Below are 19,383 nucleotides of genomic sequence, written 5' to 3'. Positions count from 1 at the left end.
GTGTTTTTATTTATTGATTTATTTATTATGTGTTTTTATTTATTTATTTATTGTTTGTGTGTTTTTATTTTTTATTTATTTATTGTGTGTTTTTATTTATTTATTTATTGTTTGAGTGTTTTTATTTTTTATTTATAGTTTGTGTTTTTTATTTATTTATTTATTTATTTATTTATTTATTCATTATTTGTTTTATTTATTTATTGTTTGTGTGTTTTTATTTTTTATTTATTGTTTGTGTTTTTTATTTATTTATCTATTTATTCATTCATTCATTCTTTGTTTTATTTATTTATTTATTTATTTATTTATTGTTTGTTTGTTTGTTTGTTTGTGTGTTTTTATTTATTTATTTATATTTTATAGTTTTTAATGTATGTTAATTTATTTTTATTATATTTACAAGTTAATAAGTAAACAATACCTAAACAAATAAATAGCTTAATTTACGATGATTTAAATCATAGTTCCACAAGAGAACTGCATTACTATAACACAAAAAAAGGTCATTTTCTTATCATCACTATAATGTGGACAATTACGGTATTGAAAATATTGTAAATATTTACTGTAAAATATAAATTGTATGCAAAATATGTAGAATAATTTTAGTAGCAACATGAGATTAGTAATAAACAAAATACTTATGCATCACGAAACAACTGAATTATACTAATTTACTAATTACTAAATTAATTATATTAATGTATGCAGGTTCAATTTTCACTTATTTTTCACAAATAAAATAATAACCTATTACATCTAAAAAATCTAATGCTTATCAGTGATGATAAAAAAATAAAACGTTTTTAATAATACGGTAATGAGAATTTGTGGTAGATGTGTGATGAAAATATCACAGACGATCCTAAAAACAGGCTTGGATTTCTCCAACCATAATATAATATCTCATGTTTCTGTACTGTAAAATCAGAGGTTGAAAAGGGTAAAGGCGGAGGAGAAGGAAGAAAAGAAGAAGAAGAATTCATTTCCTCACCAGGATGTCGGCTAATGTGCAGCTGAGCTCCATCTGATTCCAAGTCCATGAGAAAGCGGTACTGACACTTATCAGTGCTGGGATACAGGCAGTATTTCCCCCGGACCAGCTCTGAACAACACCACAGTTCATTCACAAACACAACAGGCCATTTATTACAGCCGCGTCTCAAAAGGCCAGCCGAAAACTACACATTTCTCATTGTGCATTGTGTTGCATTATTGTACCTGTAATGTCATCAACATAGTCCACCAATGGAGAGCAGCTGTGATTACAGAGCTGAAAACCGTCGGATCCAAGTCCATTTGACAGGTGACAGTTCACACAGCTCCTGAAACACAGAGAAAAGAACTATTATGAGCAGATTTTGCACATATCATGCAAAAATCAACGTTTGGAAGCTGTTTGGACAGAAATGTGTGAAAGTATAGTGTGTCTGCAGTCATGTGTTGGTTACATAAACAGAACGAGTCTCATTTTTATAACAGGATCCAAATCACAGCCATTTTGAAGCGCTCCGCAATGTGATGTAGCAGTGCGGTTTTCCCCGCCCACCGATATTGATTGACAGGCGGGTATAACTATGGAGACATGTAATCATGTCAACAAGATTGGATTTGCAAACTGGGATTAAAAAAACTCTTTGCTGTTTGAGTGACAGGAGCGTATTAACATGTTTCCATAGTAACGCATATAATCATGTCAACTTGACAGGATTTGCAAAGAAACTGAGATTAAAAGAACTCTCTGTGAACTCTCTGCTGCTTTCCCTGCCCACCGATATTGAGTGACAGGAGCATTTTAACATGTTTCCATAGTAACGCATATAATCATGTCAACTTGACAGGATTTGCAAAGAAACTGAGATTAAAAGAACTCTCTGTGAACTCTCTGCTGTTTTCCCCGCCCACCGATATTGAGTGACAGGCGCGTATTAACATGTTTCCATAGTAACGCATATAATCATGTCAACAAGACAGGATTTGCAAAGAAACTGAGATTAAAAGAACTCTCTATGAACTCTCTGCTGTTTTCCCCGCCCAGCGATATTGAGTGACAGGAGCGTATTAACATGTTTCCATAGTAACGCATATAATCATGTCAACTTGACAGGATTTGCAAAGAAACTGAGATTAAAAGAACTCTCTGTGAACTCTCTGCTGCTTTCCCGCCCACCGATATTGAGTGACAGGCGCGTATTAATATGTTTCTATAGTAACGCATATAATCATATCAACAAGACAGGATTTGCAAAGAAACTGAGGCTGCATCTGAAATTGCATACTTTCATACTATATAGTACGCTAAAATCAGTATGCGAGCCGAGTAGTATGTCTGAATTCATAAAATTCGAAAATAAGTATGTGAAAAGTACCAGGATGATCTACTACTGCCAGTGAGATTCTGAAGTGTGCATCACATGCATGCTGCGCTATCCCATGATGCCCCACGAGAGAATTCATGAATGTGAGTAAAGCGACGCAACTGATGCAGGTAGGTCATGTGATCATGACAAAATGGCGGATGTAGTATGTCAGAATTCCATTCATATTACTGACATTCATACTGTATAGATGGTACTTTTATAACAGCCGAGTAGTACGTTTAAATTGAAATGCAGTACCTACTGAGTAGTAGGCGGTTTTGGACGCAGTCTCAGATTAAAAGAACTCTGTGAATTCTCTGCGTTTTTCCCCGCCCACCGATAATGAGTGACAGGCACGTATTAACATGTTTCCATAGTAACGCATGAAATCATGTCAACAAGACAGGATTTGCAAAGAAACTGAGATTAAAAGAACTCCCATTTCAAGAAGCAGTAAGGACTACACGTTGTGTTTTTCATAGCATACTTTTTGAGCTATGTTATTCATAACCGCTGGAATCATCACAGCTACATAGAGTACACAACTATAAACAAGAATGCTTCACTCACACAACAGGAGTCCCAAGAGGTAACTTAGCTCGAATTATCTCCAAACAGAAGCTTATTTACGAGCTTGGTGGGCATCCTGTCACATTTGCTGCAAATAGATGATGTAAATAGATGCAAAAAACAGCACAATGTGTTAAATGCGTGTGTGGTTGTGTATGCATGTTCGCACAAATGTTGTAGTGGCACTTGTGTTTGGCTCACTCATCTTACTGTGGTATTTGTAACTGCGGGTCTCTAATGTCTTTCTGTTATTTTTGAAGAAAATCACAAGTGAAATATTTTGAGAGTAGGCGGGGAGAACCAGCTCATTTGCATTTAAAGGTACAAGTGCAAAAATACCCTCTGGTCCCAAAATTGACATTTCAACAGGGTGTAATAAATCATCTAATGGGTATTTTGAGCTGAAACTTTATTTAATAGTTGTGCAATAGAATGGGGAAAGAAAATTCATATTTAAACATGTTTTAAAATAGCACTTTTAGCTTAGCTTAGCATAGATAACTGAATCAGATTAGACCATTAGCATCTCGCTCAAAAATGACCCGAAAAGTATTGATCATTTTTATAAAAAATTTAATAAAAACAAAAATAAAAAACAAATACTAGAATATAAATACTTCCTGGCAAAAGTGGGCCTCTCTTTATAAATTCACAGGTCTGGGTTCAGCTTTAGGATCTTGAGAAACACAAATCGGCTTGCATTCCTGCGTTTTACATCCGCATGAAAGAAAGTGAATGGAACGCAAAGTCTATTGTGACCGGCCCTTTAAAAGATCCGGTGAAGTGCTTTGAAATGTGCAGTTTTGATTGGATATTTGATGTAATCTCCACTAAAAACACGTAGAGAGGGCGGAGCGTAGAGTAGCTCCTCCCCTTTTTAAAAGCCAGCCAATAGCATTTAGTTTTATCACAGCTCTCCTAGTGAGAGTGGTTGAGCTCAAATGTATCAAATGAAAAGCAAATGAGAAGAAGGGGGTGGGGGGCATGTCAGATACTAGAAAGCATTTGATTGGTCAGAAGATTTGATGAGAAACTGAAGTATGAGGTGATGTGAAAAAAATCATTAATCCATTCAGGAGGAAGTGACAAACTGGAAGCTTTGTATGTTAATATCAGTTTTATATTTCTAAATGTGATTTTTTGTCACTGTTTTGGAGCGCACTAGCTAATAGATATCATTAAAACTATCATTTCACCGGCCCTTTAAGAAGAAACAGAATCGCTTATATCTTCAGTGAGTGATTGACAGGTGTTCTAACCAATCAGAGTTCTTCAAGAGAGAGAGGCGGTGTTTACCAGTGCGATTGACAGGAGCTGTGGCACATGGGACATTTCTCACAGAAGGCTCCGGATCGCCGTGGATCGTCACACAAACACTTGCCACACACACACTTTCCCACAGCGCCGCAGATGAGGCCATCGTCAGACACACAGCTGTCTGTGGACTCGGGACAGGTGCAAGCTTCACCCATCCAGCCTGAGAGACACACACATTCACCTCTGACACACTGGCCGTGACCTGAAACCAAATGAGGAAACACAAGAAAAATAAACTAAATTAAATCAAAAAGACATTGGTATAAACTGGCAGACATTTTAGTATGTTAAATACAAAAAAAATACACATTTCATAATGGTTTATCCCAACATCAATAAACAAATAATTAATTATTACACTAATATTAAAATAAATTGTAATGGAAACAATATTTAAAACTTATTAGCAATTTTATTTAATATAATATACCGTATGAAATATACTAAAATATTATATAATACTGTCCACTACACAAAATGAATGTTTAATATATTCAATTATTACATTAATATTAATATAATATTGAAATAAAATTACACTTTCAAAATTGTAGATTCATTCATTCATTTTCCCTTTATTCATCAGGGGTCGCCACAGCGGAATGAACCGCCAACTATTCCAGCATATGTATTACACAGCTTATCCCCTTCCAGCTGCAACTCAGTACTGGGAAACACCCATACACACTCATTCACTCATTCACACACACACACACACACACACACACACACACACACACACACACACACACACACAAAATGGCAATTTAGTTAATTTAATTCCCCTGTAGCGCATGTGTTTGGACTGTAGGGGAAACTGGAGCACCCGGAGGAAACCCATGCTGACACAGGGAGAACATGCAAACTCCACACAGAAATGCCAACTGACCCAGCCGGGACTCGAAGCAGCGACCTTCTTGCTGTGAGAACACAGTGCCACCCACTGAGCCATGGTGTTACCAAATTTGTAGATTCATTAGCAATTTATTTAATAAATTATTTATTAATTTTAAATATAATTTTATATTAATTAATTAATTAATTAAATTAAATTTTCAGCTTAGTCCCTTTATTAATCAGGGATTGCCACAGGGGAATGAACCGCCAACTTATCCAGCAATTATATTAATATATAATTAAGTTAATTATAAACAATTTCATATTTTAAAAAACAAAATTAATAAGGTATGAAATTTCCATTCAGCAAAAATGATAAATAAAATTGTGCAATAAACAAAATTAATGTTTAATATATTGAATTATTTCATTATTACATTAATATTAATATAAAACCTAAAGCTATTTAAAATAATAAAGGTCAAAATTAATAAAATTTTTGTGTAATAAATATTATTTTTATGTATTGTAATAACTGTTTAATAAATTTAATTGTTACACTTATATTAATATAAATTCACATTTTTAAAATTAAAAATGCATCAGCCTTTTTATTTAATCAATAATTTATAAATTTATATTCATATTACTGTTAATTAAAGTGTTATTAAATATATATTTAAACCAAAATTAATAAACGCTGTGAAATATGCCACACACACAAAATTAGAATAATAATATCTAATAATAATAAACACACTATAAATAATAAGGGCGTCACAGTGGCACAATGGGTAGCACCATCGCCTCACAGCAAGAAGGTCGTCGCTGGTTTGAGCCTCGGCTGGGTCAGTTGGCATTTCTGTGTGGAGTTTGCATGTTCTCCCCGTGTTGGCGTGGGTTTCCTCCAGGTGCTCCGGTTTCCCCCACAAGTTCGAAAAAACATGTGGCACAGGTGAATTGGCTAAGCTAAATTGTCCGTAGTGTATGAGTGTGAATGAGTGTGTATGAATGTAAAACATATGCTGGATAAGTTGGCGATTCATTCCGCTGTGGCCACCCCAGATTGAATGAATAAATAATCAGATGTCAGCGCTGACCTCCACACACCAGACCTCCATCATACGGACAGGAGAAATCGTCCATCTCACAGAACTTCCCGTAGATGTTTCCGAATCTGCTGGAGTCGCACACACACGTCCCGCAGCGGCAGACACCTCTAGAACTGCAGACAGGGGCGTTTCTGTGCTCTCTGCAAGCGTCAGGAGTGTTTGAGACGCAGGACAAGGGTTCGGGCTCAGGATCAGTGCAGCCGGAGCCGCAGAGCTGACGGATACGCACATGCACAGACTCATTGAAGCCCACCGGCCGCACCAGCATCAACACATCCTGATCTGCAGACCCAGCTGGACACGAGAGCATGCCTACTGTCAGCTGGAAGAACACCTGCAGGACACACACACACATATACATATATATATATACATATATATATACATATACATACATATATACATATACATACATATATATATATATATATATATACAGTTGAAGTCAAAATTATTCACCCTCCTGTGATTTTTTTTTTCTTTTTAAATATTTCCCCATTGATGTTTAAGGAATTTTTCACAGTATTTCCTTATACATTTTTTATTCTGTAGAAAGTCTTATTTGTTTTATTTCGGCTAGAATAAAAGCAGTTTTTATTTTTTCAAGCCATTTTAAGGTCAATATTATTAGCCCCCTTAAGCTATATTTGTTTTGGATTGTCTCCAGAACACACCATCAGTATACAATAACTTGCCAGATTACCCCAGTAAACCTAGTTAAGCCTTTAAATGTCACTTTAAGCTGTAAAGAAGTGTCTTGAAAAATATCTAGTCTAATATTATGTGCTGTCATCATGGCAAGGATAAAAGAAATATACATACAGACTTCAACAGTACATATAAATCACAGTCTCGTTTGAATTTAAAGCGACAGTCACTAAAACTGCACATCTATATATATATCAGGCAGGCGTTACAGAAGCCTGAGGAGCAAATCAGTGTGGTTTTTATTCTGTCATTATAAGACTTTAGAATAATACCATTTCTTAAACACTATTGATAGCTAGTGTGAAATATTAAATCAATAAATAGTTAAACTAAGAGAAATTGTTAATATTACAACTATAATAACAAATGGTGAAATAGGTATTTAAATATTAAGAAAATTCTGTTCTGAGATTTTTAAAATTGGGTTATATTTTATATAACTATATTTTTATATTTTTATGAAATTAAAAAAGCTTATTTATTATGTTAGAATTTTATAGTGTTTGTATAGTGATGTTTTTTATGTTCCTGTTGGGTCTGTTGCGATGTAATATCGTTCTGCAAACCAATTTCATTGTGATGTTTTGAATGACAAAATAAAGGAAATTGAACTAAAACTGAACTGATATATATATATTTATATATGTATATGTATATATGTTTATATGTTTACATATATATATATATATATATATACACATACACATATATATATATTTAGAGTTTATATTTATGTATGTTACATAGGTTTTATCTATATAAATACACAATATTTATACACAGTGAGTATACATTATATCACTTTTATTTCATATGCTATTAATCGTGATTAATCGTTTGACAGCACTAATTTTTTAGACTTCAAATTTCCAACATTTTAACTTTAGAAGAGCTACGAAAATAATATTTGCTGGAATAACCCTGATTTTGATCTACAAAGAATGAAAACATTTATTATTCTGACGAGTTGTTGTTTTAGTTCAGATAAGACACGGAGATCAGCTAAATGGATTTTCATTCATTCATTTTCTTTTCGTCTTAGTCCCTGTCACTATCACCAGCGATCATACTCCCAAGATCGCTGGATCTCACACGCATTCACATGGACTACAACTTATGGACTACATTTTCAGTCATGCCACACACACACACACCTGCTCCAAGTCTCCACTGATTAGACTCCCACAACTGATGCGGCTTCTGGACTGATTACACACACTACTTTAACAGCACACACACTCACTTCCTTGCCGAGGCTTGTTATCTGTAATGTGACAATTCAACGCATTTCCTTAATCTTGTTTCTCCATGTGTTTACCTTAGCTTTGTTCCTAGTTATCCCTGTCTGCCGCCTGCCTTCCGACCTCTCGCCTGATGTTTTTGACTACGATTCCAGACTGCACTTTTACATTTGTTTGCACCTGTGTTGACCACTGCTTGCCTGACTACCCGATAAACCTGCAGGTGGATCCTCACCTCAGTTGTCTCTGTCACTCCCCGCGTTACAAGTCCCTTTATTAATCAGGGGTCGCCACAGTGGAATGAACCATCAATTGATAAAGCACACGTTTTACGCAGTGGATGCCCTTCCAGTTGTAACCCATCACTGGAAAACACCCATACGCTCATTCACACACATACACTACGGACAATTTAGCCTATTCAATTCCCCTATAGTGCATGTCTTCCACCTGTGGGGGAAACCGGAGCACCCAGAGGAAACCCACACCAACATGGGGAGAACATGCAAACTCAGAAATGACAACTGACCCAGCCGTGGCTCAAACCAGCGACCTTCTTGCTGTGAGGCGACAGTCCTACCCACTGCGCCACCCTCTAAATGGTTTTATAAATGGTAAAACTCTACTGTTTAACTTTAAGGGAGTTGTAAAATTCTGTTATTATATTCATTAATTATTAATTCATTATTATTATATATAATTCTATATAATTATGGGGCCCGAGGACCAGAATGGAGAACCACTGCTTTAAGGAGTTAAATACTGTGGCCTAACAGCAAGAAGGTCGCTGGTTCAATTCCAAATTGGCATTTCTGTGTGGAGTTTGGATGTTCTCCCCATGTTGGCGTGTGTTTCCTCGGGGTGCTCCGGTTCCCCCCACAGTCCAAACACATGCGCTATAGGGGAATTGGATGAACTATGAGTGTACGAGTGTGTGTGAATGAGTGTGTATGGGTGTTTTCCAGTACTAGGTTGCAGCTGAAAGAGTATCCACTGTGTAAAACATATGCTGGATGAGTTGGCGGTTCATTCCACTGTGGCGACTCCTGATGAATAAAGGGACTAAGCCGTAGGAAAATGAATGAATGAACATCCACTGTACTTCATTAAAACCGCTCTATTTAACACAAGAGTGAGTAAATAATATTTTTGGCTGAAGCATTCTTCCAATTTGAGCAGTTTTCCATATCAAAGCCAGCATCTCTGTTGGCTGTGCTGGAAACAGATGTATCTGCATTACAGGCTCTCGTACTGTTTGTTTGGGCTGAACGCCGGAGCATTTGCTGTTTCCGGAAGCGGAGGATCCTCCAGGGCAGATCGCGCTGACGTTCACCCAGAAACGCTCAGCCTGCTGGGGGTCCTGCAGCTCCATCTGCACCTCCACATCTGACAGCAGCTTCTGCAGGACACACATGCACACACATGAGCAGAGCACGGCAGAAAGAGCCCATTGTATAACCTGCAGCCTCTTGTATAAGCAGGTTCAGGGGGGAAAAGGCTAAAAATAGCAGCTCTGTGCTGATTGGCTCTCACAGCATTTTTGGCACAAGCAATCAGAGGCCTTTATAAAGCAGGCTACTGTTCACTGGCATCAGTGGATTTCGGGGAGGACAATACATTGTTGTGCCTGAGAAGAGATTATTCCTGGTCTTAAAGGAACACTGCACTTGTTTTTGGAAATTTGGAAATCATTTTACAGCTTTACTACAGTTAAACTAATCCATTTAGCCGATCTTCGGGTCTGGCAGGAACACTTTTAGCTTAGCTTAGCATAATTAATTAAACTGGATTAGACCATTAGCATCTCGCTCAAAAATTACCAAAAAGTACTGATTATTAGCTAGACTCTTCTGTAGTTACATCTTGAACTAATACCAACAGAAAATAAAACATCGCTATTTCTAGGCTGATATATGGCTATAGGAACTATATTCTAATCCTTGATTATTCTGCTGGAATGAGAGTATAGTTCCTATATCGGTCTAGAACATTTTTTTAGTTTCCGTCAGTCTCAGTACACAAAGTAACTACAGAAGGCACAAGCTTTAAATAGAAAAATCATCAAACTCTGGTCATTTTTGAGCGAGATGCTTATGGTCTAATCCGATTCAATTCATTATGCTAAGCTAAGCTAAAAGGAGATCGACTGAATGGATCCAAAAATGGTAAAACTCAACCATTTAGCTTTAGGAGAGCTGTAAAATGAGCCTATTTATATTTTAAAAAGTGGAGTGTTCCTGTAAACACATGCTGGAATCACAGCCAGTGTTTTCTGCTTACTGAAACTGAGCATTATGAAATGTTTGGGAACTTCTGTTCTGATTGTCCTTGAATTGTTGTGCCTGAGAAGAGATTCGACCTGTTCTTAAAGGGAAACTACACTTTTCTTTTTGGAAATAGGTTCATTTTACAACTCGGTAACACTTTAACCCCAATCTAACAGTCTACTTATAATCTAATGAGAATTAGTTGGCATGTAGATGCAATGTAACTTAAATTCAACAAACAGACCATCAAAATAAATTGTGGCCTCCAACTCTCCTAAAGTTAAACTGTTGGGCTTTACAATTTTTGAATCCATTCACTCAATCTCACTTTTAGCTTAGCTTAGCATAAGTCATTGAATCGGATTAGACCATTAGCATCTCACTCAAAAATGACCAAAAAGTATTGATAATTTTCCTATTTAAAGCCTGACTCTTCTGTAGTCACATCGTGTACTAAGACGGAAGGAAAATGAACAGTTGCTGTTTTCTAGGCTGATATATGGCTATAGGAACTATACTCTCATTCTGGCATAATAATAATGAATGGCGTAATGATATTATGCAGTGCTTGAAAATAGCGTCCAGCACTGAGCCCTGCACTTGCATCACCAGTTAAAACTGGTGTAATATTATTGCTAGCTTGCTGCAGTCATGGTATGGCATCTTCCTTGATTATTGCGCCAGGAAGAGAGTATAGTTCCTAGAAAATAACAACTGTTCATTTTCCATCAGTCTTAGTACAAGATGTATCTACTGAACAGACGAGCTTTAAATAGGAAAATTATGGAAACTCGTTGGTCATTTTTGAGTGAGATGCTAATGGTCTAATCTGATTCAATTCATTATGCTATGCTAAGCTAAGTTAAAAGTGCACCTGCCAGACTCAGAGATCAGCTGTCAGGAACGCTTTTAGCTTAGCTTAGCATAAGTTACTGAAGTAGATTAGACCATTAGCCTCTTGCTCAAAAATGACCAAAAAGTATTGATTATATTCCTATTTAAAAGCTTAACTCTTCTGTAGTTACCTCGTGTACTAAGACATTAGAAAATGATACGTTGCTATTTTCTAGGCTGATGTATGGCTATAAGAACTATATTCTCATTCTCATCCTTGATTATAATGCTGGAATGAGAGTATAGTTCCTATATCGGCCTAGAAAAATGTTCATTTTCCATTGGTCTTATTACACAATGTAACTACAAAAGAGTCATACTTTGAACAGGACTTGATCATTTTAAATTATCAATACTTTTGGTCATTTTTGAGTGAGATGCTAATGGTCTAATCCAATTCAATTCATTATGCTAAGCTAAAAGTGCTCTCATTAGATCCGGAGATTGGCTGAATGAATTCAAAAAATGGTTAATTTAACTGTTGAACTTTACGAGAGCTGTAAAATGAGCCTATTTATATTTTATGGAGTGTTCCTGTAAACACATGCTGGAATCACAGCCAGTGCTTTTCCTCTTACTGAGCATTGTAAAATGTTTGGGAACGTCTCTTCTGATTGTCCTTGAACCGATGAAGGGAATGAGATGTTTAATTCTTACAGTGAAAGAGAAAGCACCGTGGTTTACCTTGTAGGCCTGCACTACTAGATCTTTCAGATTAGATGCTTTGGGAAACAGCTGACCCACATAACTTCCAGGAATCAGATCCACTAAATCCTGTGCACAAGAAAACGACAAGTTCAGCTCCACAGAAAAAATACGAAGATTCATCACTCAGATTGTGAAAACAAAGAGAAATGTGTTTACGGTAACACAGGAGATGTGGTAAACACTGTCAGCAAGTGGATTTGTGGTTAAATATATGAATGAATGTATGAGTAAACCACCAAAAAAAGACTAAAATGAAAAACAAAACCAAAAAATATTTTATACTTTTAATAAAAGCTTATTTCTCAATAATGATTGTGCTTACAACTGAACACTAGCTTACAAAACAGTTTGCAACAATAAACATTTTAAAATTTTTACCCTCATGGTCAGGCCTATATATATATATATATATATATATATATATACATATATACATATATATATATATATACACATATATACATATACATATACATATATATATATATATATACATATACATATATATATATATACATATACATATATATATATATATATATATATATACATATACATATATATATATATATATATACATATATATATATATACATATACATATATACATATACATATATATATATATATATATATATATATATATATACATATACATATATACATATACATATATACATATACATATATATATATATACATATAATGTTTTGTAACTCTTTGATACTGACCCTTTAAGGCTTTGATCCAAAATGTGCAGTTTTGGTGACTGTCACTTTAAATTCAAATTAGACTGTGATCTTTGCAAAAGAGGGCGGAGCTACAAATGCCTGTGTTTGAGCATAGTGGCAGATTCAAAAGCAGGACTAACACTGTGTAATAAGGGACAGATGGTCACCAACCCTAACCCTAACCCTAACCCTGCGGCTTTCCCCTGTGATGACACGGTCAAAGGGAGAATGTCAATCAAAGTGTTTTTGCAGACTATTTTTATCAAGTGCGAATAAAATACAATTAATACTGTAAATGTTTACTATTAGAAGCTGGTTATATTCACAGACTGCTGCCACACAACTGTGCTTAAACCTCTTGTAAAAGTAATTTTTGCATAATAGGTCCCCTTTAAAGCAGCTTCTTCGTGACTTTTGTGTTCCCAAATAAATCACTGCCTGTTTCTGCAGAAAGAAAAAAACACCCAGAGAAATTACCTCATACCACTGATATTGCGCATGATCCACCGCAAAGACGGAGTGAATACTGTTTTCCAGAAGCTTCTCGGCCAGTTGAGCGACTGTTGGGTGTTCCTGAACAACAACACAGACACACACATAAACACACACACACAACTGTTACGGCAAATGCTCATTCTCAAACAAATATGAGTGTGCTTTCAGAAATATGATTCTGCTGCCAGGTTTTCATTGATAAATCATTATTACAAACACTCGACGTGCTTAAACGCATGCCAAAAATAAGACTGTTTTGCTTAAATCAGGGGTGCTTAAAGCTGTGGTCACACTGGACTATTCTCCACACGCATGTGAATGTGTCAAACCTCCTTTTCAATGCACACGACAAGCGACAGACCGGAAGTCATTCATTTCCAATGGAGAGTTGTCCGGAAGCTGCGTGGATAATCTCCGTATGCGGAAAATTCGGATCTAAATTGAGCTGCGGATCCGTTGAAATAATTGAACTCCTACGACTAGACCGTCTGCGACCGGCCGACTGGATGTGATGCATTTCAGTGTTGTCCAAGCAGATCTGTGCGTTCGAGATGATAAATACTTTTTTCATTATTTTTTCTATTCATAAATGAGTAATAAAAATATTATATTTTAATGTTGTCTCCACATTCCCTCCAAAATTTTTAGCGGTCTATGAGTTTCTAGTATTCATTCATTTATTTAACCATGGAGAATAAAGACTCTTGCTTTTGTACACCTTTATTTCGGACACTGCGAGAACAGCTTCTTTCCCATGGTGTATGTCAGAACTGAACATTCTGTGTGACTGCCACAAGGGGGCGTATTCCGACAGTCGTGTCCAAATGCCGTGTGCAGTGGAAAGGCGGCTTCAGACTGGAAACGCAAAGTCGTGCGACAAGTTTCAAGCAGTTCGAGCTTGGTGAAATCTGACTTTGCGAAATCGCATCACATGACTGCGTTAGATCAAAGGTCGAAGATCAAAACATGACCTTTCTGTACAGAAATTTTAATTATGGAGCAATCACTCACTTTTTTAAATGTCTAATAATCCTGTTTAATCCCGCCCTTTTTCGCAGTACCATACGACCGAATTAATCAGATTTACTGACTAGTAGTATTGAGCACCTTGATTAGTTGGATCAGCTGTGTTTGATTAGGGTTGGAGCTTAACTGTGCAGAGCTGAAGCCCTCCAGGAATTGTGTTTGAGACCTGTGCTTTAAACTACCATAATTATAATGGTAATCATTAAGTGTTATAGCATATCTCAACCATGTCAATATTACAGAATGATATTTATTAAGCACATGCATTCTTGCAATTTAGTCAAAATAAAAGCCATTTAATATAGCAATAATAAATAAAAATAAATAAATAAAAATAAAATAGTAATAGTTGAATATATGAAAACGGTTTTAATTAAGTAAAATATAAATATAATAATAAATATGATGAATGGGATGAATTTAGATTGATAAATATAATAAAATGATTATCAAATCCCTTGAATAAATAAATATGGCTATAATTAAGTACTAAAATGTAACTACAAATGTAATATTTAACAATGGTATTACCATATGATACCCTGACTGTAAAATATAATGAGTACAAAAAATAGTTAATGTAAAATTCAAAAATAATATTAGTAATAATATTAATATTAATATGATTAAGTAGATGAATCCATAAATAAAAAAGTCATTTTATAATGATGAATTGAGTAAAATATATCCATATTACCTAAATTAAAAGAAATACTAAAAATAAATAATAAAAATAAAGGCTAAAATAATATTAATCATCATAATTAAATCAAAATGTATAACAATAATAATAACAATAATAATAATAATAATAATAATAATAATAATAATAATAATAATAATAATAATAATAAATATTTTCATTAATATTATTCATTCATTCATTTTCTTTTCCACTTTAGTCCCTTTGTTGACTTATCCAGCATATGTTTTACGCAGTGGATGCCCTTCCAGCCACAACCCATCACCGGGAAACACCCATACACACTCATTCACACACATACACTACGGACAATTTTAGCTTACCCAATTGCCCTATAGCGCATGTCTTTGGACTGTGGGAGAAACTGGAGCACCCGGAGGAAACCACGTGAACACGGGGAGAACATGCAAACTCCACACAGATATGCCAACTGACCCAGCAGTGGCTCGAACCAGCAACCTTTTTGCTGTGAGACGACATCGCTACCCACTGCGCTACCACGTCACCCTATTATTATTATCATTATTATTAATATTAATATTATTAACTAAATATTAATCATATAAGTATGGTAGAATATCACCATACTACCACAGCACCATTTATCATCAAAACATACATTATTCCAGCTTAAATGTATGCTTTTGTTAGTTTGTTTTTATAGTATTTGGCTCATTTACAGATAAATAGTGTGTTAATGTAGACAGATAGAGTGTTAATGTAGTTGTGTGTGCTTGTGTGTTACTGTGATGCTCCTCTTACCATAGTGCTTGTCTGAGAGTAGATGTTGTCCTCTAGATGGCAGCGGCCGTCATGAGGAACCACGATACCAGCTAGTTTACTGTCCAGAGCCAGATGAGAAGGCTGATCCGTCATAACCAGCAGCAGATGCTTGGCTTCTGGACGCCAGCCGATGTCCTTCTGCACACATTACAGAAGAGTGTGGAGGGAAAGTCAACTCAGCAGGATCACATCATCAACACTAATGAGTTACTAATGCAGGAGCCACTGCACAGGTCAGCGGGATGAGCACTGATGGACTCATAACTGGAGGAGGAGAGGATCATATTTGCTGATTCATAATTTTGATGACTCGTTTTGAAAAATGCAAGGTCGCTTGGCGTGTAATAAAACATTCATGCTTGAATAAATAAATAAATAAATAAATAAATGCTACGTTTTAAAATAAACAAATAAATATAAAACTAATTTAAAAATAAACAGAAGAAAAAATAAATAAATAAATAATAATAATAATAATAATAAAATATCCTTTAAACACCTTTAAAAAAATAAAACAGTAAAATACATAAATTAATAAATGTCAAATAAATTTTAAAAAGTACACAAAAATGCAGAAATCACAAGTTAAATAATAAATATAAAACAAATAAAGTAAACAATTAAAAGAAATAAATGTATAAATAAATGCTAAAAATACAATTATTTAATAAAAACATTTATGTGTTTGAAATAAATAAATAAATAAATAAATAAATAAATAAATAAATAAATAAATAAATAAATAAATAAATAAATGAATGAATAAATAAATAAATAAAAGCAATAAATAAATAAAGCAATAAATAAATAAAGCAATAAATAAATAAATAAATAAATAAATAAATAAATAAATAAATAAATAAAGCAATAAATAAATAAAGCAATAAATAAATAAAGCAATAAATAAATAAATAAATAAAGCAATAAATAAATAAATAAATAAAGCTATAAATAAATAAAGCAATAAATAAATAAAGCAATAAATAAATAAATAAATAAATAAATAAATAAATAAATAAATAAATAAATAAATAAATAAATAAATAAATAAATAAATAAATAAATAAATAAATGTATTCATTTTCATAACATCCGTTGTAAAAGACTTAAGGGGAGGTTTTTTGGACTTGACCCTGTGTTACTAATTCAAGACAAACTGCATCAGTCGAGCGCTTCACTGCCAGAATGAGTAATGTTTAACCACAAATCCTGAGCAGATGCCAACAGGAACTACTTTTTAAAACTTACAGCCCTGAGGTACTGAACAACAACCCACATACTATAAAATCCTATAGTTATTTACAGTAAATACTGAACCATGCTTAAAAAATAAATAATACTATAGTATTTACAACACTTTGTTAATAAATGCTACAGCATCCTGTCAAATAATTTAGTTTTATTACAGTAAACTGTGGTGTATTGAAGTATAACATTCCCTAATGGTCATTTGTTTATATTATGATTGTTGTTGTGTTACTATAGCAACTATAGAATTACCACAACAGATACATTATTGTAGTTGTTGCTTTACCATAGCAACTACAAAATTACCACAGAAAATGAATTACTATGTTGTTGTGTTGCCATAGCAACTATAGAATAACCACAACCGATTATTTAATACAGTTGTTGTGTTGCCATAGCAACTATAGAATTACCACAACAATTAATTACTATAGTTAGATTACCATAGCAACTACAAAAATACCACAAAAAATGTATTACTATGTTGTTGTGTTACCATAGCAACTATAGAATAACCACAACAGATTAATTAAATTAGTTGTTGTGTTACCATTGCAACTACCGAATTACCACATCTATGTTACCATAGCAACTATAAAATTACGACAACAAATTAATTACTTAAGTTGTTGTGTTACCATAGCAACTACCGAACTACCACAGCAGATCAGTTATCATAGTTGTTGTGTTACCATAGCAACTTTAAAATTACCACAAAAAATTCTTATGTTGTTGTGTTAACATAACAACTACTGAACATACCACAACAGATCAATTACTATAGTTGTTGTGTTACCATAGCAACTACTGAACATACCATAACAGATCAATTACTATAGTTCTTGTGTTACCATAGCAACTACTTAATTACGACAACAGATCAATTACTATAGTTCTTGTGTTACCATAGCAACTACTGAATTACCACAACAGATCAATTACTATAGTTCTTTTGTTACCATAGCAATTATAGAATTATCACAACAAATTAATTACTATAGTTGTTGTGTTACCATAGCAACTATAAAATAATCACAACAGATTAATTGATATAGTTGTGTTACCATAGCAACTGTAGAATTACCACAACAAATTAATTACTATAGTTGTGTGTTATCATAGCAACTATAGAATAATCACAACAGATTAATTGATATAGTTGTTGTGTTACCATAGTAACTACTGAATTACCACAACAGATCAGTTACTATAGTTGTTGTTACCATAGCAACTAAAGAATTACCACAAGAGATGAATTATTAAATTTGTTGTGTTACCATAGCAACTATAGAATTACCACAACAGACTGATTCAAGTATTTGGTTATAGTATGGTTTAAAAGCACTACAGTATTAACTATAAATGACTGCAGTATTTTTTCATGTGGGAAGCACCTGCATAAACCAAGCTAATCGAGCAAGCAAGCAGAAGCAATATTCCACCTGAGGGCCATAAGTGTGAAGGTCATAGCGCGAGAGAAAGCCAACGCAAACATCAAGCTTCTTTCAGTTTCTGCTTCAGGGAGGCTGCAGAGGGACATGCTGGAGACTGAAACTCATTCAAGGCTGTTTACTGGCCCACGGCTCCGGCTACAGTTTATCAGCTCAAACTGTAACTCACAGGGAAAAATCCCAGCAGCAGCCGGACGCAATAAAGAGGCATTGTTGATGTGAAGCTCCTGAAGCGGCGATGACATCATCAGGCTGATTCAGCGCTTCACTTTCTTTCTGATGCTGCCTGTGTGTCATTTCACATACAGTATTCAGTAATCCATACTCAGTGATGAAAAGAGTACTAAAAATCGTACTCAGGTAAAAGTACTATTAGTTACTTGCTAAAAACATGTAGTGCAGGTACACACTCAGAAATAAAAGTACAAAATCTGTTCCTTTTTGATCCTAACAGGTCTTGAAGGGACATTATTCCCTAAATAGTACAATTGAGTACCTCATAGATACAAAAGAGTACCCTAAAGGTACTAACGTCCACTTGTACGGTACAAAAGTGTACTATTTGAAAAGGTACAGCCACAGTGTAACACGGGGAGTGACAGAGACAACTGAAGTTTAAGATCCACGTGCAGGTTTATTCAAAGTCAGGAAGGCAATGGTCAACACAGGTGCAAACAGATGTACAAAGGCAGTCCAGAATCGTAATCAAACACAGGCGAGAGGTCGGTAGACAGGCGGCAGACAAGGAGAAAGGGAAACCAGGCAAAGATCAAAACAAGGAGGAACTAGACTAAGGGAAATGCGTTTACAATGTCACTTTACAGTTAAACAAGACTCAGCAAAGGCAGGGAGTGTGTGTGTTGTTTAAATAGTGTGTGTAATCAGTCTTTGACAATCCTCAGCTGGTGCAAGTGTAATCAGTCAAAATG

General features: G+C 34.6%; 1 protein-coding gene across 1 annotated transcript in view; it reads right to left on the bottom strand.

Annotated features, from left to right (window-relative positions):
* itgb8 (integrin, beta 8) overlaps nucleotides 1-19,383 on the bottom strand; it is a 46,337-nt gene that overhangs the window by 8,675 nt on the left and 18,279 nt on the right. Inside the window, exons 6-13 of the mRNA XM_056480351.1 lie at nucleotides 15,735-15,893; nucleotides 13,226-13,321; nucleotides 11,994-12,083; nucleotides 9,401-9,547; nucleotides 6,188-6,533; nucleotides 4,230-4,452; nucleotides 1,225-1,328; nucleotides 998-1,108 (exon numbers count right to left, since the gene is read on the bottom strand). Of these exons, the coding sequence (XP_056336326.1) occupies nucleotides 998-1,108; nucleotides 1,225-1,328; nucleotides 4,230-4,452; nucleotides 6,188-6,533; nucleotides 9,401-9,547; nucleotides 11,994-12,083; nucleotides 13,226-13,321; nucleotides 15,735-15,893 (1,276 nt within the window). The remainder of the gene's footprint in view (nucleotides 1-997; nucleotides 1,109-1,224; nucleotides 1,329-4,229; nucleotides 4,453-6,187; nucleotides 6,534-9,400; nucleotides 9,548-11,993; nucleotides 12,084-13,225; nucleotides 13,322-15,734; nucleotides 15,894-19,383) is intronic.

The sequence above is a fragment of the Danio aesculapii genome, chromosome 19, assembly GCF_903798145.1.
Source record: "Danio aesculapii chromosome 19, fDanAes4.1, whole genome shotgun sequence".
NCBI classification, from domain to species: Eukaryota; Metazoa; Chordata; class Actinopteri; order Cypriniformes; family Danionidae; genus Danio; species Danio aesculapii.
The sequence above is the reverse complement of the archived record's forward strand: the minus strand, read 5'-3'. Positions and strand labels throughout refer to the sequence as shown.